At 38.5% G+C, this 22697-nt stretch overlaps 1 protein-coding gene across 2 annotated transcripts in view; it reads right to left on the reverse strand.

Annotated features, from left to right (window-relative positions):
* The window catches only part of STK32B (serine/threonine kinase 32B), a 160772-nt gene that overhangs the window by 6853 nt on the left and 131222 nt on the right, over positions 1-22697 (reverse strand). Inside the window, exons 9-11 of one of the 2 annotated variants that reach the window (XM_064711781.1) lie at positions 22191-22316; positions 17512-17643; positions 16679-16743 (exon numbers count right to left, since the gene is read on the reverse strand). In XM_064711781.1, the coding sequence (XP_064567851.1) occupies positions 16679-16743; positions 17512-17643; positions 22191-22316 (323 nt within the window). The remainder of the gene's footprint in view (positions 1-16678; positions 16744-17511; positions 17644-22190; positions 22317-22697) is intronic. The other variant, XM_064711780.1, reaches the window with a different exon arrangement.

A 22697-nucleotide genomic window follows, 5' to 3' on the forward strand; every position in this document is an offset into this window, starting at 1 on the left:
TTTTTTAACAATATCTTCAAAAAAAATCCAAGAGACTACCAGGAGAGCAATAGACTTCAACTTGAGACTTGAAACATCTCAGGATCTGAGCTACTGGTACAAGAATAATGACTTGTAGGCATCAAGAGAAAAGACTGCAGTGCTTGGAAACTCATGTTGCAAAGTGTGGGTGGCAAACCTTGCAAACTGCTGAACAGTGCAGTGAGAAAAATTTTGGTCCATAGAGATCTGAGGAATCATTGTATTGGGCTAAGACATATAAGTGCTTTCTTCCTGGAATTGTCTATTTCCTTTGTTTGTAAAATGCTGAAAAAGAAGGCATTTACTGCATTGCTCAATTTAAAAGGAAAATAAGAATTCTCTCAACATGAAGCAAGAAAACACCAATTTAATTTTTTTTTTTTTTTTGAGAACCACTCGAACTGGCAAAAGGCAGAATGCATGTAAGGAGGACAGTGGAAAAAGGAGAGAAATAAAGCCCATGCTGAGTTCAAAGGATACCTCTGGCCAGCTTCAATTTTTTCACTCTCTACAGAGGTGGTTAATAATACTGATTTATTTCCATTATTTTCTTTTATCCTGGTCCTACTCCCAGGTCTACTATTGAAACAGAATATGAGAATTTGGAAGTCTTAAAGAAATATATTGTTTTAGCAATGCATCACTATATTCTCTTTTCAGACACTTTTTCTGTATCTAGATTCACTATGCATATTTCAAACTATCAGAGTAAGCAATGGGTTATTAACCTGATGATGAGGTAAAAAATAACTGCTATTTAACTCTTTGATAATTTATTAATGACTGTATGTAGTTATTAAAATTACATTAAGGATTTCACTCTAGGGGTTCATTTATTACAGGCATACCAAAACCTGCTCACCAGTGTACCCTTGGGGCTGGGAAACTGGACTAAGAACCAGGAGATGCTGATTCTGTTTCCACGTCTGTCACCCTTTGGACAAACTGCAGCACATTTCTGTGTCTCAGCTTCTCTCATCAGATGCCAAGCAGCTGCTGTCAAGAATGATGGAAGCTGAGAACTTTGTGTCTCTAAGTGCTGCTCTGTGTCCCACAGGCCTGAGTGAAACAAGGAATTACAGTCTGGTGTCTGTGATAACTAGAAAAGAAGGTGGCATGTATAATCAACCAAAATGTAATTATGCTGCATGTATAATTATGCCTGTATGCATTATTGAATATGTAAAAATACAAAAGTAAAGAGAACAGACTGGCTTAAAACTAGCATGGAAAATAAAATATTAAACAGAAAAAGACTGCGACAACCATGGCAGGACAGAAAGAAAATCACAAACATTTAATGAAAGACAGTAGAAAACTTGGGACCAGCAGGGAATTGCTTGCAGCTCAGCTTTGTTCTCTAGATGAAGAAGAATTTTGAAGTTTGTCTTTAGGCTGCATAGTAGGATAAGTTCAATGACAAAGAATGAAAAGTTGCAGATTCAACATAACTGTCAAAATTTCAGATTTGCTAAGAATAAGCCCTCCTCCCAACAGCACTGCAGTTTCAGAAAAAATAAATAAAGCAATTGGCTTGTATTTCTCTTTACCTCAAAAATGCAGACTCAGGTCAAGACACAAAGAAATATGTGTGCACAGTCTCTTCAGTCAAAATATTGGACTGTTACAGAAGTGAAATTTCTCTCTTTTTGGTGCATTCTTGGTTCCTCGATGTCAAACCCAGAGCACTTTTCTGTCAGATGTTCTAAGCTTTTAAAAAATGTGAGTACCTTGACATGTTTCCTGTAATCATGGCAAAATAAATGCAGTCTGGGCCATTCTGTTCAAAAATGACACAGTGCAATAAATCATTTGTAGGAAGCTGCTCTCCAGTGAATGACTTATCTTGCCTTTAAGCTGGTGCAGCTACAGCCTGTGGTAACTTTATAAGGGCCCAGGGAGAATGGATGGATTGATGTGGTGGATCTGAAGCAGGTACCTGTTCCTGTGCTGAGCACTGTTGGCTAAGAATAAATAATAAAATGGCCAGCTATGGATGAAAAAGTGAACAAGTGGTTCTAGTGGATATAGTCATATGGAATAAAAAAAAAATCCTGCAGGGAAAAGAGGATGAAAATGAATTTGAACAGTGTCTGTTGCATTTATTCCATGACAGTTCTGTACAAATACATGAAGAGTCTCAGAGGCAATTATGCTGGGAACTAAGAGTGGTTCTGCTGAACCAACAAAGAGTTTTCCTTCTCTTCACCATTGATCCATGCAGTATTGACAGTGTGTGACACTGAGCATTGCAGACTCCTCTCCAGCAGCGAGGAGGAAAGAGGCTGTTCCAGCCACTACAGGAATGCATCAACAACAGTAACTGAACCTCCAGTCAAATCTTGGTTTTGTCAGTATTTCTGACAGAGAGAAAGAGCTGTGTGAGCCATAACTTGGTTTTCGAGGTTCTTATTTTCTCAATACTCTGATACTATAATAGCATTCCTGCAGCATTGATTTCTGATACTGGACCTTGAATCTGATATCAGTCAGTGGAAGGGAATTCAGTGGAGAGGGGGAAATACTGGGTCCAAACCCACTACAACAGAAGAGAGCATTGGCATCAGGCTTTGCAAAATGTACTTGCTGTGTTTGAGAGCCATGTGGAGGCTGCTACACTGCCTGGGGTGCAGTACCACCTTTGGGCAGCTGATGCATTCCTGAGGGAGTCCTGCCAGGCTGCACCTTTCAGGGTGAAACTGAAGCCTCAGAAATGCCAGGAGTTGTTTCAAACTGTGGTCGTGCTCTCTGCAGCCATAAGAGGACAAAAGTAACTTTCTACTGACAAAAGAGAACTCAAGCCAGCAGAGCTGCCCCTCCCCTGAGACTCCCACACTCATCACCTCCTAAAGGAAGCTCTTTTTGTTATGAAAAATCGGCAAGTGAGTTTGCCAAAGTTGCAAATCAAGTGTCCTGAGTGTGGAGGAAACTGAACAGTCTGAGTGGGCAGTGGAATTGCTTTGCCATTTCTAGATTTAGCATTTTACCTTGGCTTCTTGATATTTCACTTTGCTGGAGAAAACAGATGCTTTTCCTTTTGGTCTGGGGAAAAGAAGAGCTTAGTAAAATGAATTATAGAAACTAGTTTTATTGTAGGAAACAAAAGCCTATTTATGAAAACTTTTACATCCCTTGGGATAAGTCCCGAGAAATAAATAAATCTGTGGAATATTTATCCCAGTTATTTTTCTCAAGGGATGGGGACTGAGATTTGAATAGATGAGGCATGTCTATGTTGGCTTTTTGAAATTCATGAGTCCTGGAGGACAGTTTGCTAAATAATCAGAAACCCATTTCAGCTGTATGATTTAGCAGCAATACAGAAGTAATGCTGGTGGCTTGTGCAGATGGCCTTGCTGTAAAGCTAATTCTGAACATGTCAGAATTAGAGGGGAAAAAATGACTGATCTGGCATGGGGATGACTGTTCTCAGGAAAGAACCACATGTCTCTGACCATGTCATGTGTTTTGGCTACTGGACCACAGATGCAAAGTCACAAGGGGATTTTTAAAAAGGAGTAAATTTCCTAATGGCCAAATCCCATATTTTTAGAATTAGCTGGCAACTAACATAGCACTAGATACTTTTCATTCTCAGTATAAAAATCTAGCAATGACATTTTGTGAAGGACTTAAAAGAAGTTGGAAAGGGACAGAGATAGGCACTACTTTTTATATCCTAGCCATAGAAAATAGAAACCTGGAAGTTATGCCATATAACAAAAATTGCTGGATATTGTCGTGTTGAAAAACTTTCATCCAAATAGTTTTTATAGGGTGGTGTAATTCTGTAGAAGGACTCCACAAAGTAAGATCCCCACAGCAGCAATGTCTCATAGGGATCCTGCCAGAGCTGGGACACCCAGCATGTCCAGCCAAGATGGGAGCAAGTTGCTAAGATAGCCAAGGATGGAGTGAGAGATTTCTTGGCACTGAGGGCAGGTAAGGTGTCAGTTTGGTAACCACTGCCCTTTCCCACTGTTTGTTTCTAATTTTAATTTTTATTCTGTGTGGTATTGATGCATCCAAATTTGTGTACAAACAGAACCAAGGAAATGCCTGGATGAATAAATCACAACTGGTCAACACAATTTCTTCCTCAAGCTGGTGACTCTTTAACTATTCCCACACCACCACTGCCTGTCCCTGAACACAACTAATTTGTTTGACTGATAACTAAGCACTTTTACCAAATGGTCCAGAAATTGCTTCCTAAGGAAATAAAAGTTGTTAGCAGCTGGTTATTGAAACTGGCTTCAAGGCTTAGTTCCACACAAAAGAAAGATGAAATGCTTAGCCCAAGTAGTTTGTAACATTTATGGCAGTATGGAGCTCCACAGACTATATCCCCATCCATCTCCATTATTTCCAGTCAAAAGGTATAAAAAGGAAAACTTAATGGGACTTTGGAGTCTAACTGTGGCAATAAGATTTCCTTATTGTGGAACAAGTTCAGACTATATCTCTGTGTTAGTCACATTTTTAAGTGGCTTTATGCAGAGAAACATGTTCTAGAAAGAACAGAAATATTTGGACTGTGGAGATTCAAAAGGACTCACACTGGGTGTGAAAAAATTACAACCACAAAGCTGCTGGGTAGTTTGCACTGTACATGTTGGTATATCCCTCATGAAAAGAGCTAAGTTTTGGTTTACATCTCAGTCCTAAATAATAAGTATTCAGAGGTAAGTGGGTGGTTGACAGGTGGAAATTAATGATGTTGATCATACGGGCTCATTTTCTGCATCAGCTCACCCAGCAGCCCCAAAAGACGCTTCCCTTGGCTTGGCACTGAGGATAAATGTTCACAGCACCCATGATCTCTCATGTTTTAGCCAGAAGAAGAGTCACTTCCCCAAAACATGATCATTTATAAAACCCCTGTCTGACCTTTATAGCAGCTCATGCACTTCAGTAAAGCAGACACTGCAAAAACAGGGCAAATAAAATGTAGGTCCTGCAGTGCACAAGTGTCTTTTCAAAAATAATGGGCTGTGTGCACATGCATCTCACACCTCACTTTGAAAACTTCACCCATTATTTCTCTGCCATCATTTTAATATCAACTGCAGGCAATGATTGTGGAAATACTGATAAGGGAGCATGGCTTCTGGGACAATGAGCAGCTTGGCTTGTCATCTGCTTTCCTCTGTCAAGAATAAGAATGGACTTTGATACACAGTCACTTCATAATTTTCTGCCTGCATATTTTAAGGTTTCCCTGATAAATTGGTCCTCACTGCGTTCTATTTTTGGGAAAATGGAAGAAGCTGGCAGTGTTTTACAATTGTAAATGAGTGCCACTGTTTCTCTTATATCTCCTTTATTCTGCTCACTAGCTCTCTTGTGCCAGGTTTTCATTCAGCTGTATCTTTCAGTGAAAAGGTGAAATAAAGAAGGAAGAAGTGAGCAAGGAGTTCCAATCAAGTTATTTCTTAAATGAATAAGTATCTTGGAATATTATCTTCGAAACAAAATAGCCATAAAATTTGTGATAAAGCACTGAAAATTCCTAGATTTGTTTAAAAAAAAATAGCAAATATGAGCCTATGAGTTGATCAGAAATTCAGACAAGTTGCTTAATTTAAACTTTCATTCATAAAGAAGAAAATAGTTACTTTGCTCAGTGTAAATCTTAAGGAAGAGAGACAAGTTTGTCCAAATACAATGAAATCCTCCAGTTTGAAAAGATGTGCTTTAAGTTCATATAGCAGAAATAATTATTAATCCTGAACATCTGACAAACTATTCATCCATTTCCTATTCCCCAGTGGTGTCTGGGAGGGCTCTCATGACAGGCAGCAAACAGAGCACTGCATGGAAATGCAATTCCTGCATTTAGGTAGGGATCAATACCTGGGGAGATGAGCAAGTGGCACAGACTGCCTCCCATCCTTCTGGCTGATCTCTAATCTGCAAACCAGAGCTGTTGTACTCCAGCTGCTTGTTGGGCAGCCTTTGGTCTATGGTAACCCCTGAAACATGAAGGGATTTGCTTCAGAGTCATTTTGGCCTGGGAAAAATTTATGCCAGGGAACATGTTAACAATGAAGCAGTATGGAAGACTGCCTTTGAAAAATAGGTAGAAAATATCAGTGAAGGTGGAAAATGCAGAGGAAAAAAAGGGAGTACAAATGAAGGAAGGCGAGTTAAAGATTTTTTAAATGATGAAGGATTCAAAAGTATCCCAACCATGGAGATCCAATGAATTTAGCTAAGTAATTATATAGCTAATTAAAACTATCTCAAAAGACAGCTTTATAGGGCTAATTTCTTTTTTGGTTTGTTTATTAAAAATCCCACTTTACACTGAGCAGAGGAGCAGAAAACATGGGAGAGTTAATAGCGGGCTTTGCTTTTCTTCAATCTCTGCACAGAGTGATCTCAGAAGTCTTTTCAGGAAAACAGAAATCACTGTAAAGTGTATGAATTTTCTAAGTATTTCTGAATAAACAAGGAAGGCACAATCCTGCTCTGTGCCAGAGGAAGCCTGAGGCAGACCAGGGCAGAATCAAGGAGCTGCTGGAACAGAGACAGCACTCATCACTCAGCAACATCAGAGCTGAGTCACACAGCTCCGAAGTTAAAATCAGTCTGTAAATGTAGATAATTTCCCCTTGATCTGAAGTTGGTGTAGAGAACCAATGTGAGCAGAGCAGCTTTAGATGGAGCACAATCCTCCCCACTGTCTGTGTTATAGCAGGTGAGTGTTTTGGGAAACCTGACTCCAAGCAGTAACTCTATCCAACAGTAGCCAAGAGTGGATGTCATGAATCTTTGGCACTTCCTTGAAAATGTTTCCAGCTATGGCTTGCTTGTTCTTGGTCTCCTGCCCCCATGGCAGTCAGCATACAATCCCAATATACAGCCAAATACAGCTGCCTCCCAAGTGATGCTTTGTGCTGCATGAGATGCCCCTGACTACCTGACACAGAGAGGGGGTCAGACCACAGAGCACCTGTGCCTGCAGAACCGACACAGAAATTATCTGAGTGCACAAATATGGGATGGATTTTATGCCAGCTAACTGCAGACAACTGAAAGATTAGGTCAGGCTCTCTCAACAGGGTAAATAGAGTCACCAACCTAGATTAATTCCTTCAGGTGTAAGCTACCCAATATATGTGTCACAGATCAGTCTTGAGAGAATCAAGTCTCTCCTCACTGAGTACTAAAGGAGCTTAAACTAAAGAAATTATTTTTAGATATATTAATTTAAAGGGATGCAGGCTTGTTGCATCTCTAGGAAAACTTATATGCCTTCCCTCTTTGAGAAACAGATTCAAGGCCCTTCCTGTTTAGTGGCCCTCCAAGCCCAGCACAGACTGAACTGCTTAGCAGAGCCAATTTACTGCTGTATTAAAGCTCATTTGTGCCCACACAGTTCAGGTGAGCAGGAATGGAATGGTCCCATCAGTCTGCAACCCATCACAAGGTGATGAGCTCTGCCAAGAGCTGGACAATGAAATCACCAACAAGAACAGGGCTGCCATTGCCTGTTCATCCATGCAGACGTGCCTGTAGCATATTCAGGCTCTGGCTCTGCCAGGAGTGGCTCTTCTGCAGGACTTGGTCTATATCTTGAAAAATACTTGGTCATCTGCTTCCCATTTAATTCAGATATCTCTGTAATAGCTTGTGTATAGGAGTTGTTCTCTGTCCAACCACTATTTTGCTCAGGCTGTCTTTGGCCCCAGACATGCTCTCCTGTACTGAGTGATTTGATAGAAACAGCCAAAATCTCAGGTCTGTTTTCCTAACACACTGTGATGTATGTGTTTGGATACCTCAGTAGACTACCAACTAATTATTCAAATAATTGTTTGAATATTATTATTTTATATATAATAAATATTTGAATATTATTATTTTAAATAATAATTTTAACTCCATTTAAATTTAAATTAATGATTTTCAGATGAAAAGTTATGCTTCATTACAGCTTAATGTGAAAAGTAAAATTTTGGGGGCAGTATTCGCATGTAACATATATGTCTTCTTTTACCACTGACACTCATGGCATTTACTCCCACTCTTTCCAAAAATCCTTGGGGAAACATTCTTAGAGTTTGGATAATTGATTCAGGTTGATGGTTCCTGCTGAGTAATTACACTCAGTAAATGGCTGTGAATATAATTTTCTATCAGCCAGCAATTTATAATCAAACCTAGCAGGCTCAGGTGCACACAGTGTGAGCAACATGTGAAATACCGTCACTATGCAGAAGGCAAGTGAAAAACTGTTCTGGGATACTGACCTGTACTGTATGGAGATCTGAGGTTTATCGTGGGATTTGATAAAGCAAAATAAGTAGGCATGAAATAATTAAATGAAGCCTTCAAATTATGTGCAGTCATTTAAGAAATCGTGACTAAACCAAGTGATTAACTCTAACATTAAAGACAAGTTCAGATTGGTAAAATAGGTGTTTCTTAGAAGTGCGCTATTGTCTCTTCAAGATCAGGTGCATCCTAACCAATGCTTGTCTTGTTCAGGCACATTTTAAAATGCGCACAAAATTTCTAGTTTAAAGTGTTTGCAGATCCACATCTTCAAGGAACAGGAGAGTAGCTATGACATTTCCCAATAACTTACTGTGTTTCAGACCTTTTGGGATGACAGGGAAAAAAATTTTCTTTTTAGTTAGCCAAAACCCAGTTTTAAGACTATAGTCACCTGTCCATAAATGAGGATATTTCTCAGCAGTGTGGGCCAACCATCATTTTTTAAAAATACATTAATTTCCTAGCCTGCCTTTGGTGTGTATCCTGCAGGGTGTAGGCTCACCCTTTTGTTCAGGTACCTGCAGATGGATAGATCACAGGGAGGTCAAGGGACCCACTCTGTAGCAGTTCATGAAGAAATGCAGTCTGTATGAGGAAACCCACATCTGAGCAGGGGAAGAGTGTGAGGAGGAAGCAGCAGCAGAGACAACATGCAGTGAACTGGCTGCATTCCCCATCTCATGTGTCCCTGTCATGGAGGAGGCAGAGGTTTTGGGACCAGAAGAAGGGAAGGGTAGAGGGAAAGTGGGTTTAAGATTTGGGGTTTATTTATTACTATCCTGGTCTTGTAGTTATTGGCAATAAATTAAATTAGCCTTCCCCTAGCTGAGCCTGTTTTGCCCATGACAGTAACTGGTGAGTGATATAATGTAACATAACATATAACATAACATAACATAACATATAACATAACATAACATAACATAACATAACATAACATAACAGGTGAGTGATCTCTCCCTCCCTGTCCTTTCCTCACCCCATGACCCTTTTGTGGTACTTTCTTTCCCCTGCCCAGCTGAGGAGGGCCATGTTTGAGTGACTTTCATGGGCACCTGGCACTCAGACAGAGCCAACACACCTCTAAAGTCAGTCTGGCTCTGCCTAATTATTTGACAATATTTCACTCCACTGAACACCACATCCCCCAGGTCAGTCAGTGAGGTGCACTCACAACAGGAGCATGGACTGAGGCCCAGGAGGGACACAGGAAAATTACCTGCAAATGGGAGGTCTTCCCAAAGGATGGGGGATGTGTCCTGGAACACAGCAATGGACAGTTTGAATCTTACCTAAATTTCTTACTCACCTAATTCTGCATTTATTTTCCTATTTCCAAAAGGTTAGATATATGTATAACACACACACACACACACACACACACATATATATATACACACATATATATATATATACACATGCATACTTGCATATATACAATATATCCATACTTGTATGCATAAATATGTATATTTTATTGTTCAATCTTTGTGCTGTTGTGAAGAATATATGAAAATGGAAATCTTGGAAGTTGTGAGAAGCCATAAATGCACATGCCCAGCAATTCCAGCTAACAAAGATTCCCCTTTCTCATAGTGGGCCATTTCAGACACCAGGGCATGCTGTTGACAAATAAGCTGAGTGGAGATAAATGTCTGCTGTGGTTTATTCCCCTCACTTTTGACATTTCCAGATTTCCTGAACCAATGACTGCATCAGAAGCCTCACATCTCAAGGATCTTGATGGATTTTTTCTCATGAATTTCTCTAACTCTCTTCTGAATCTTTTTCTATGTTTAACATCCAAATCACCACTGAGCAACATGCTGTATTTCACAAAAAAGCATGGTTGATTTTCTTATTACCCTGCTGCCTGATAACTTTGTGACCTTGGGTAACTACAAAGAGTGAATAATCATTGCTTAGTCATCTTCTCAATAAGTTTCAGACCATATTTATCCTGTTTCTGTCTTTTCAGTTGCCTCTTCTCTGAGTTTAAATAAGTTCAAGTTTATTAAACCCTTCAACATGACCCATGTCACCCCCCCTGGCCAATTCACTTTTTCTTAAAAACTTTCTAAGTCCTTTTTAACCTTTTTGAGATGAGGAAGCAGAGCAGTACACAGAATGGAACATGCAGGTGTATGTATTGAACATACATTTATCTGTGGCTGGTTTTTGCAGGAACATTTCAATATCTTTCCATCTTACACTAAGCATTGTGCTATCCACAGTATTTTCAAACTCTCCCTCCTTCATAACTGAAGCTAATTTTGAGTCTATTATCCTAAATATAAAATTTAGATTTTCTTCTTCTGACTGTATTTGTATTTATCAGCACTGAATTTGAGATGCCATTTTCTCATCCATTTGAGCTGCCATTTTCTGTAACTCAGAACCATGGCAATCATTATCTACTGCAGTTCTTTTCACTCAGATTTAGCTGTGACTGGTCTGGTATCATAAGTGAACTTTGTGACCTCAGCATTCACCTTCCTTTCCAGCTCATCTATGAATGTGTTCCACAGACACATGGACATCAGAGTGACTGGCAGTAATAATGTTATCTCATTACTGGCTTGTTTCTGCATTGCTTCAGCAACTGGACACAAATTGCTGCCTTAAAACAGGACAAGGAGTTCAGTCTTCATGACTCAGTTTATGGAGACTCATAACAAGGGAAAATTTATGTTGGAGTGTGACATAAAGAGAGGTGAAGGTAATTACCTCATGGAGGTGATTCCCTACGGCAATGGAACAGCCATGCCCTGTTATGCAGGCTTTATTTATCACAGCTATGATTTGTCCCATGTAACCTGCTTTAAAAAAATGGTACTCAGAATTATACAGTTGTGCTTCCCCTCCAAAGTCTGAAATGTACAAATTTAGACTCCTCTTTCCTCTGCCTGTGAATTGACTTCCAATTCATTTTTATGAGTTGCATTTGTGTTTAGTCTTCTGTGAATAGAAACCAGTTTCTGGCCTCCAGTGCTGAGGATCTCCATCTGTTATCCTGATTCTTCCAGGACCACATTTCAAGGTGGAGAATGTGCTGACAGGTGCACCCCCATGCAACTTTCATTCCCAAAGCTGGATGGTGGAGTGCAGCCATTATAAGGACATCAGTACTTGTTTGGAAAACTTTGACAATTTTTCCTGGAAGACTTTTAAAATGAGGTTCCAGATAGTGACTACCCTTTGTATTTTTTTTTTTCCCTCCATGAAACTTTGACGGGAACACATTATTGAAACTGGCATTTTTATGACCACTACTTTCTCCAAAAAAAGTGAATTTGAAGGTATGCCTACAGAAAAATTACCAGTTTGGGACTGCTATGCTCAAACTTTTAGGTAGCTTGGCTCACTAAGAAGAGAGTGACATTTGGATTGGTAATTCTAAACCAGTAATAACAGGCAGGAATCAGAGGCAGAAGTGAAAGGGGTCCTGTGGGCAAGCAACAGTTATTACTGCCCAAACACAAACCAGGTTTAATCATCACATTCAGAAAAGCATCTTTCCAATTGCAAGAGCAATCTCCAAAAGCAGACAGATCCATTACAAAAGGGAGAAGAAAGGTTCAGTGAAGAGCAGTGTAACCACTAGAAACCCTCAGAAAGAAATGGATTTGAACTGAATTAAGGTCAGCAGAAGGGGCAAGAAAAGGACTGCAGCCTCATCCAAAAAGCATTCAGATATTTGAAGGATTATGATAAATATCTCCAGAGACACTAAGAGACATAAAATACATATTAAGAAAAATACATTCAATGAATTACACTGCAAATCATTATGAATATTCAATTTCAATCAAACTGAAATGAGAGTACTCAGAGACTCTGAATTTGAATCTTAAAAGACAATTAAAAGGAAAGAAAAAGAACTAAAATGAGAGGGATAATAAATTTGATCTTATAAAAAAATGCAGAGAATATTAAGTAAGCTTTTCATCCATGATGTGGAAAAAATCAGACAAGAGGATTTTATGCATCTTAATATGCTTTAAATATGCTCCCTCAAGTTTTGGTGTTTATTCTGGGAACAGAGAGCTGTCTGTTCACCTTGAGCTGTTCAGGATCATTTATAAGAGAACTAGATATGCTCAAATGGAAGGAATGATAGCAGGAAAAGACAGAATAATGTGCTTCAATTTATGGCACATTTTTTTGTGTGCTAGCATTGAACAAATACTGAGCAGAGGAATAAGGTGTATCAGTACTTAGGGCAGAGACAAATCTGTTCAGATCAGTGGGGACAAGACAGGTGAATATCATAACAATGCTATTGCAGCATATTAGTATTAAGTTAAAAACCTCCAAATTCAAAATCACTAGCAATGTTTTGAAAGTTCTTGCTGGAATTATTAAAAACATGGATATTTTTCTAATCAGTTCATTGCATTTGTTAAAATAGTTTTGCAGAATTCTAACACATTTTCTTGTACATTGGATATATGAAATATATATTCTACTCAGTAAAATGTGGATGTTTGATTTTGCTTTCTTTAGAAGGCTGATAATTTTGATTAAGTTTATGAAGCATCTAACTGAAGGATTATTCTGCCTGATAAGAAAATATTTCTTGTGTTTTCTTCTCTCTTTGATTTCTCACATCTTCAATCTAAAAGGCATCTTTCAGGGAGAAGAAGAGACTCAGGACCTTAAAGGGTAAGAAATATGATTTCATCACATGCAAATATTGGGCCTTTTTCTTAATTTCTGGTCATTCCATATTTTAGATATTCATGAAGAGATGTAGTTGTATGTGATCTGTTTAGTGATAACAGTACAAAAATAGCAAAATAATCTCTGCTCAGCTTTTTAATAAAACTACAAGCAAACAGTGTGGCTTCATCTGTACAATCTCCCCCACCACAGGCACACACACAAAATTCAAAAAAAGAAAACTTGAAAATGTAGCCTACAGCTTCTAAATGATATAAAATTCTTTAAAAATTGCTGGCAAGTATATGGAAATACACATTAAGAGGCTGCAAAATGTTTGGTGCTGCGTTTCTGGATATAAAAAAAAAATACAGAAATTAAATTTAAAAACTAATTATTTTGCCACAAAAAGGAGACAAACAGGTCCTTGGAAACTACTTTAGATACTATTTTCGAGCTAATCAGTATGTAGATAATTTGTATATCAGAGTTTATTTAGTTTATATGTTCAAAACTAAGAGGCTGCACTGGCACTTTTAACAATAGAAAACAAATCCTGCAAAAGGATTTTCCTATGTTATTTTACTTTGGATCAGGGCAGCGTGTGCTCCTCAGCGTGTGCTCAGGGCAGCGTGTGCTCCTCTCAAGTACCTTCTTGTAGGTACTGGAAGATAATGTCACTGTGGACAGATGCCATACCCCCATGTCGCATCAAAACACACACACACACACACACACACAGGGTTATTTTAATTTGTAGCTCACATCCACTGAAATATTCAACAGAAGATGCCCTCTAATCAGGATTATGTAAGGGATACAAATCTAACTTTTTACCCACTGCGGACAATCACTAACTTCATGTCTTTGTCCATGAAACCCTTGCTTAAAACATTCCTACAAATACCAGTTTTCCATTACTTAAATACAGAAAGCAACAGAATAAATGTGCACATTCTGTCTTTGTCTTCATTAACCAAAACTTTTAGAGTACTCCAGTCTCTTTCACTGTGTTTAAATTCTTTTTAGCATGGTGGGCCTTTTCCCTGCCTGCCCTGCTCCTCTTGCCTGCAATCTAAGAGTTTCTGATAATCTCCTGAGCTCCTTGAGAAGAAAGCCAGTATGACACATTGCAAGATTTGCAGTGTCTGTTGAAGGATGAAAGGCACACAGTAGAAAAGAGGCACAGTGTAGAACTACCAGCAAGGCATTCAAAAATACCAGATTTTGCTTTTCTTAGCAGATATTTTACAAGTATTGAATTGCAGGATGTTGTGTAACTGTGATGGCTAACACCACAAAATTAACTGTGTATTAACAACTGACTTTATGTTGCTCAGTTAGAAGTATCTGAATTTTTTCCTTGCATCCCTAGTTTGGGGAGTCTCTTTTCTTCCCTTGAAAGACATGCTATTTTTTTTCCCATCCTTTATTAGTATTTATGTAGTGTTCTGTGACACTGAAGTAAACTGAGCAGAAGGCTTAAGTGACAATAAAATGTAGATTTTTTGCTGCTGAATTTAATGAAGATCTAAGGAAATAAGCAGATACTTTCAACAGTTTCTATGTAGAGGAACATGGAAGAGTATCAGAATGTCTGGCTGCATTAATCTGAGAGTGATTTAAAGGCCTGTTTGGGATTGACACCTCACCTAATAATACAATCACATTTTAATATGTATTATATTTGTAGAAAGAAATAGTTCACATCTTTCAGCATTTTCAGTTGTTCCTAGGAACTTGTTGGCCATGTGGCTTTGGGAACACATGTAAGCACAGCCTCAGCTTGTTCATCCAGTCCTGAGGACACAGAAGGTCTGAATAAACCCACCCTGAGTTCCTCTGGTGTATGCTGTGTAGCTTCTGGTATATGGCAGCTATGCCTGCCACTGCTCCTGTTTTTTTCTCATTAACTTGAATTCACTTTGGACTTCAAACATTCGATTCCTGCTTCCCCCTTCTTAGCATTTTTTTCCTTGAAAAATATTACAAGAATCTCTCCATGTCTTTCTTAAGCTATGATGCAATTGAAAAGATAAATGGTTGTGATCTGGTGCAGGATCTGTTATAGGTCAAAACTAAATATTCTTCCTTTACCTTGTCAAAGCCAATCAAGCAATGACCAAAACACATGCTTTTCTGGTTGAAGTGCGTGTGGTTTATCTTTTGCTTCCATTTTACTTGTACTCCATTTCTCTTGATTTCGATTGTGTTGTTACTGTAATTGTGCAATATGAAACAAATGAAAAAATTTTCTATGCATAAAAAGATTTAAGAATAACACAGTAAAATCATGACAAGAAACATTGTTCAAGGTAGTGAATGCACCAATGAGATTTTGAGTGTCTTACAAAATCTGGTGTTCTAACTTCTAAAAATTGCTGCATATTGGATATGCCTCATATATGACACTAAGGTAGGTGGGAGACTCACACCTGGAAATGAATTACTTGTATGAACAGCTTCTAGGAAACTCATTAAATTGATTAACCAATGTAATATTTTTCTAATCTTGTTACTATGATCTTAATAATTTTTAATTTTGTGGGTTAAACTACAAAGTTCAAACATTCACTAGTTCAACTGATTCAAGGAACCCACCAAGATGCTTCTTGAAACTTTCTATGGGCTGACTTGGTCTGGGTTAACTTCTTTATGGCTTTTACAGAAACCAATGGCTTCCTTGTACTAGAGATCATGCAAAATAACGTGAAGAATCTGCTGAACCTTCCTTTTCTTTCTAAGACCTTGTATTTTCTGTGAGCAGTCTGTATCAGTCAGAAATGTGCTATGGATTGTAACAGGAAGAAAGGTAGATCATGGCATAATTTTGTGTGCTATTGTGTGAACTGTACAAAGCTGACAGTTCCTTTTCAGTTTTAATTACAGAGACAGTAATTACCTGCCCTGTATGCATTAAATAAAATAGTCACAACTTTTAAATTAATTTTTAGCATCTCACAACTCTATTAGAAAGGCTTGCATGTATAATTGGATCAAATAAAAACATGGAATCCACTTGAATGAAATGCAATAATTTGACCAAAGACACAAACAAATCCATTGTTATGACTTGTATCTGATAATACAAACAGGTCCACAATGACTCAGAGGCAGTAATTACAAGAAAGGTAGTGCATTAATTGAAGCAGGAAGTTTATTGATATCCTTGGGAATCAGTCTTGAGCTTCTGTCAACCCTGGCTGACCCTTAGATTAAAAGTTCTTGCTTCATGTTTGGTAGAGGTGTAATACTTAGCTTTGTTGAAATAGTTAATGTTGGAATGCACTTTTTTTTTTTAATAGTGGGTAGGTATGAACAGCTTTTCCAAGTCAGAACAGTGCTGTCCATAGCATTAAAATTTCTTGACTTACGACTTCCCTTGGTTTTATTTGAGTTGTGAAAAAGCAGTACCTTTTATTGCATTCCTCTTCTTAATTACTGACAGTTTCTCTGGGGAGTTCCAGTAACATTTACCTCACATTTCTAACATACTTTCATCACAAGGTCTTCTGCTTGCTTTCAGAGATGCAAGAACTACAAAACCATCACACCAGAGACTATAAGAGGAAGAAATCAATGGAAATCCAGTCTTTTAGGCTCTGCTGCTGTGATCATTAATCACCTTCCCTTACACTGTGAAAAAAAAATTAGTTCTCAATTTAATTTTAGTACTGAATGCTAAAGAGGCATTAAGAAATGCACTTACTTCTCTCTGTTGAATATGATGAATTCTTTTCTAACGGTTTCCAAGCACTGCTGCAGGTGTACGTTCTTTAAAAAACAGCATGAATAGGTTGATTAAAAAAGATGAGGAATCATAGACAAAAATCACAACAACACAAACAACACTGAACAAAATGCTTATGAATGAACACTATCAAGAGGCTTTTCGAAGACTCATTAAATTGGGCTGTGATAGCACAATCAATCTCATTCTTTTGGAAGAAGTTCCTCACAAAGAATTCCTGAGGATTTTTACATCTGATAGCTCTAGGAAGAACAGCTTGCATGAACATTCAAAATCATTAGGAGTAGCAGCATAATTTATAAAACCTCACTGGGATGATAATTCAAGTCTGGAAATTATTATTAATCTCCTTGGTACTCTTGACTGTTCATATAATGCATCTTTCTACGTGGCACACATTAGTCAAGAGTGGAAGAGACAGCTTTAACATATTTATAAATAACCAGCCTTTTCAGTTTTGGGTAGTAGTAGCAAATAAATACTCTTTGTAACTATTTGTGCACGTGTGGGAAGTGTTTTTCGCAACTGGCAACAGTTTTTCATACTTTAAATGAGCATCTGTGATAATCTTAAAAATTATTGTAGCTTAAAGATGTTGTTACTATTTGACTGAAATAAATGGTTGCTTTTCATCTTGCTTTGGAGGTGATTTATGCAATGTATAACATGACAGAGAGGTTGAGTATATTTTCAGAGGTGATAAAGCTGAACATAACTGAGTGTACTATTATTATTACACTATTAGAGTGTAAACAAAATGCCACTGACTGCAGCCACAGTCCCCATCTTACCAGTGGGCAGGTTTCCTTAGCTCCATCTTTGGATTTGTTTTTGGCAAGTCGCTTTTTCTTTTTATGGAGAGGCTTGGACTCTAAAATCATTTCTTCAAGTTCAAATGTGGGATCACAGTTCAGTCTTCCTTTCTGGTACAAAAGGATTCAAAGTTATTCTTTGAAGCATCATTGTGTTTTTTTAATTTGCTTGGCAAGTGATAACAGCACTAATAATGAACCAGCTCCTAAATCACATCTGTAAAATGAAAACTGTCTTTTTAGGTCTGAAGTGATGCTCAAAGTTTAAATAAGGGAGAGAAGATAAAAATCATGTTATAAAGCAATTATAAAGAGTTAGATTCTCTTCCTGGTTATAAACAGATATATTCCTACAGTGACAAAAATTATGTTACCCAGGGAGAGATTAATCTGGCCCAGGGTCTTCATCAGAATATCAGTTAGTGCTGAAGAGTAATAGTGACACCAGCAATAGTGCAGAAGAGCTGGGGAGTACCTCTAAGACCTTGCTGAAATCTGATTTGCTGAAGTGCTGCAGTGGATTCATTTACTTAGATGCTGTCCATGAGAACAAAGGAAAGAGCAAAGGCCTGTTTAGGTTAGCAGCATTCATATAAAAAAGAGTTCAGAGCATTATAGAACCCCAGGTTGGAAAGGGTGTCAAGGATCATCTGGTCCAACTTTTCTGGGCAAAACCACAGTCCCCAGTCTGGACAAGATAGCCCAGCAACCTGTCCAGCTGAATCTTCAGAGTCCAGTTTTAGAGACTCCACTGTTTTTGTGGACAGATTCTTGAAATGGCTGATTGTTGTTATGAAAAATTTTGCTCTTGTGTCCAACTGGAATCTTCCCGGGAGTTACTTGTACCCAATGCCCCTTGTCTTTTCCATGTGACCCCCTGTAAAAGGGAGTCTCCATCTTGGTAGCTAACCGTTAGATAGTGGGGCATGGTGATAAAGTCTCCCTTAATCCTTCTTTTCTCAAGGCTCTACAAGCCCTTTTCTCTCAGCCTTTCCTCTTATGGCCTATTTCTCACTCCTCTGATCATCTCTGTGGCCCATCTCTGGACCCTCTCCAGCCTGTCCACATCTTCTTTGTGTAGTGGAGACCAAAACTGAATACAGTATTTCAGGTGTGGCCTGGCAAGTGCTCAGTAGAGTGGGGCAATGACTTCTTTGTCTCTGTTGGTGATGCACTTGTTGATGCAAATCAACATCCCCTTGGCTTTCTTTGCCATGGCAGCACGCTGGTCCCCCACACTGAGTTTGCTGTTCACCTGGACCTCCAGAGCTGCTGGAGCTGTTCCTCAGCTGGACAGATCCCACTCTGGACTATATTTTCCCAGGTTGAAGACCTTACACTTGCTGAAGTCCATAAGGTTCTTGTTTGCCCACTCCTAAAGGGTCTTCCTGCAGGGTAGTTCTCCCAAGCTGTCCACTTTCTCACTCAGTTTGGTATCATCAGTGTCTTCCTCAGGGTACACTTGATCCCTTGATCCACATCATTTGTTAGGGTTTTAAGCAGTGTTGGACCCAATATTGATCCCTCGGACCCCACTTGTGACAGGCTCCCAGTTTGAGGAGCAGCTTTTTCCAACTCCCCCAGGTGCAGCCCATCACCGGTTCCCCACCCATTACATGGATCACTTTTCTATACCATAACACATAAATATCTCACAAGGGAGACAGTGGGAAACTGTTTCGAAAGCCTTAGAGAAATCCAGGTAAACAATGAGAACCACTTGCCCCATATCAGCTGAGCAGGTTACCTTGTCATGATAAAATTTGGAAAATCCCATTTGTCCTTGGTGAATCATTGCTGGCTTTTCCCAATCAGGTGCTTCATTCTAATCTATTATTCTTTTTCTATTCTATCCACTTTATTGAAGTTTTCCTTATCCATTACACATATTACTTAAATATTTTGGATTCTTTATTTTAAAAATGCCATGCTAATTTCTGATGCTTGACTCAAATTTTAAGATTCTCTGTTATACCAGAAAGTCCTTCACAAAAAATTTGTAAACAATTTAAATTGTGTAATGGAAGATGTTAACCTATTTTCCTCTGGGACTTCTGAGATTTCAATCACATCATTGTCACTGTCAAGGTGGAAATACTAAAATAAGTCATACATAAATGTCAGATATTTATAGTAAGCAAAGACACTAAGCAGAAAAATCACATCAGAAACTATTTGTATAATTTGTGGTGTCCTACAATGAAACATTTGGTTTAAAGATCACTCCATCATTTTTATTCCTAGCAAACTCTCCATAGTCAGAGCATGATATTTAGATATCTGATGCCTTTTCCTGCATATTATCCAGTCAGCTTTATTAGAACATAGATTTTAGATTTGATTCAGTACTTAAAAATTATATCACTTTAATTCCAAAGCTTTAAAAATAAAAGGAAATTGTATTTTAAGAAACCCTACAAAAATTTATGACTCTAAGCTGAAAATGAAGAAACTAACTAAGCCATGAAGAAACACATGTTTTAGTTAAGTAAGACCTATGTTTATGGAATCAAATTAAGCTGTTAGAAATTAAGCTATGGGCCTCCTGTGTGCCCTCCTAGCTGTAGAGGGCAGACAAGCTCCTGACAGTCCAGATAAGCTGTCAAAATTTATAAAACCCTCTGGTTTCAAAACACATGTCACAGAGGCCTCAGTTCACCTTCTCATCAAAGGCTGAAAAACAAGAAATATTCTGTTGTGTGGCCTCAATTAATCAGTGAAAGTTTTGCAGGGGCTACAAATAAAAAGTTCCTGGAAAATATGTGACCAAGCTTGGTCTTATGAAACAGCAAAGTTTCTATGAAAAGAAATGTTGGGCTGGAAAAGACACTTTGGTTCTCACCTCACTGCTTTCCTGACACACTTGATCGACCAGGTGGAACAAGCCCTGCAGTATCAGACTCTCCATGGAAGAGTCTGGTAGAGCTTGTAATGGGACTTTCAGATAATTCTGGATAGATAAATGAAACACTCTATTTCCTTTTAAGTGTAGAATATTATTTTGCTTCACATATTATAGATTTCTCCTTCACTTTTATAGATGCTGCCAAAACACAAATAAAGTGAATCCAAATGTAAAAAGAAAAGCTGTCTTTGCAGAGTCTGAGACTCCTGGAACCCCTCCTACGTTGTATCTCTGGGTATTGGGAACTGGATCTCCCTTATGAAATACTATGTGGTGAAGTTTTCCATATGCTGACACTTCTGGATTAAACCTTTAGCTGAGAGTAGGAAGTAAATAATTGGTTGAGTTTTGCCTGAGGAGCAAGTCCACACCTCTGATGTCTCTAAAAGCAGCTCTAACTTGAAAAAAGGAAAAGAGGAAAGTCAGTCTCCACTCATCTTGTAGATCCACACACCAGGAGAATGGAGGATAAGAAGGGGATTTGTTCTGCGTTGCTTTGCTTAGGACAGTGACCTGAGAGGGTGTAGAGGAGGATCGTGGCCTGGCACAGCAATTATTCCAGCTGCATGGGCATCAAGTACGAGTGAAAGAGTCATGGCCTGGTAGATATGACATTCACCTCTCCAGCTTCTCTCTTGCACTAGGACTGAGCAAGTGAAAGGAAGGAATTTCCCCACAAATGAACATTGCTCTGGAGCGCCTGTAAGAGGGGCCTGCCTTTCCTTTCTCCTGTGTGCTTGTTACCTGCTGTGTTCCTGGTCCTTCTCCCAGTTCCCTGAGGGAGACCCTGCCTGCCCACCCACAGCTCTCTTCTCCTGCAGGGTGTTGTTTCCAGAGAGGCTCTGGTCAGGTGCCAAGGAGCCCAGCAACCACAGAGAACAGTGTCTTGGCAGCAGACCTGGCTACCTTTGCTCCATTAGGCAATGCTCTCTCACCTTCAGCTTCTGAAGGGCTGGATCCTGTCCCCATCACGTTTATCATGAACTCTGATGTGCACCTGGATGAAGACAGGGTCCACCTATTCCACCTTCCTCATCTTTACTTACATGATGTAAAAATATATGCATAATATAAAAACCCAGAAACAAACCTTGGTATGCTACAAATATGTTGTTTGGACAACAATTATAGTGCAACATGGCTGAAAAAAGTGAAGCAGCATATTAACACTACAGTCATTGCTTTTCATTCATGGCCTTCAAATACATTTAACTTGAAAATGAGCAAAAAAAGAAATATCTAGAAAATACCAACAAAATGGGACCACAGTAAAAAAGAAACCACCAGATTCCCTCACAGAATCTGAATGTTGTATTTGCAATAAACTGTCACAAAGAAAATAGGTCAGCCTTTTGGAATAATATTTTTTAAGTGAAAAAGTAACAGCATACTAGGATGTTTAAAAGTTTTCCAAATGTTATTCAAATGTCTAACTTTCACAGTCACAAAGTCTTCTTGGTATTCTTTGTCTCAGAGTTAACTCTGACAATCATTTACTACAACAGCTGAAATGCAAAGTCTGGAAAATGTTTTCTTTTATTTGAAAAGGAACAAAAAGTGAACCAAGGTTAATTAGTTTTTGTTGTGATCTATTGAAATGGGACAAATTTTCCCTTAGCTGTGACTGAGTAAATGAAAGCAGAAACCAAAGTAAATCACAGAAGAGCAATAAATACAAGCATAAACAAGTAAAACAGCAGTCATAATTAAAGTCAGAATTTACAAACACTGTTCACCTGGAATATTGACTTACATTAGGAACGAAGCCTGGAGTCACAGCTTTCTCTAGAACAGCATCCCAGTTGACATCAGCCAGGTATGGAGAGTTCTGGATGTCTGAAAGGCTTGAAAGGCGACACTCTGGGTCCTTAATGAGGAGCTGTGATCAAGCACAAGGCATTTTCTAAGGAACTGAATGTCATATAGAACAGCAAATGTATCACACACATGAATTTTATGATACATGTTTTTAAGTAAGAAAATGGCTAGGGAATCTTCTAACAGATGCTAGAAGTCCCAGTTTTGAAAAAAAATTAAAAGTAATAAGTAACAGGATATGAGTACAGTTTAATTGCCACCAGATGGCTGTTGCAGGCATGAAGTGTATAAATGTATTAGCAACAAAAGTCTGCTTACAAGTACACAAGAGTCCTCATGAAATGAAACATCACAGATCAATGCCATCCAACAATTTGTATTCTCTCTTTAATTTTTTGGAAAATACAGTTACACTGAGAATCCTGACAGCAATTAAAATTAT

This window comes from Zonotrichia leucophrys, chromosome 4, assembly GCF_028769735.1.
Source record: "Zonotrichia leucophrys gambelii isolate GWCS_2022_RI chromosome 4, RI_Zleu_2.0, whole genome shotgun sequence".
Classification (NCBI taxonomy): domain Eukaryota; kingdom Metazoa; phylum Chordata; class Aves; order Passeriformes; family Passerellidae; genus Zonotrichia; species Zonotrichia leucophrys.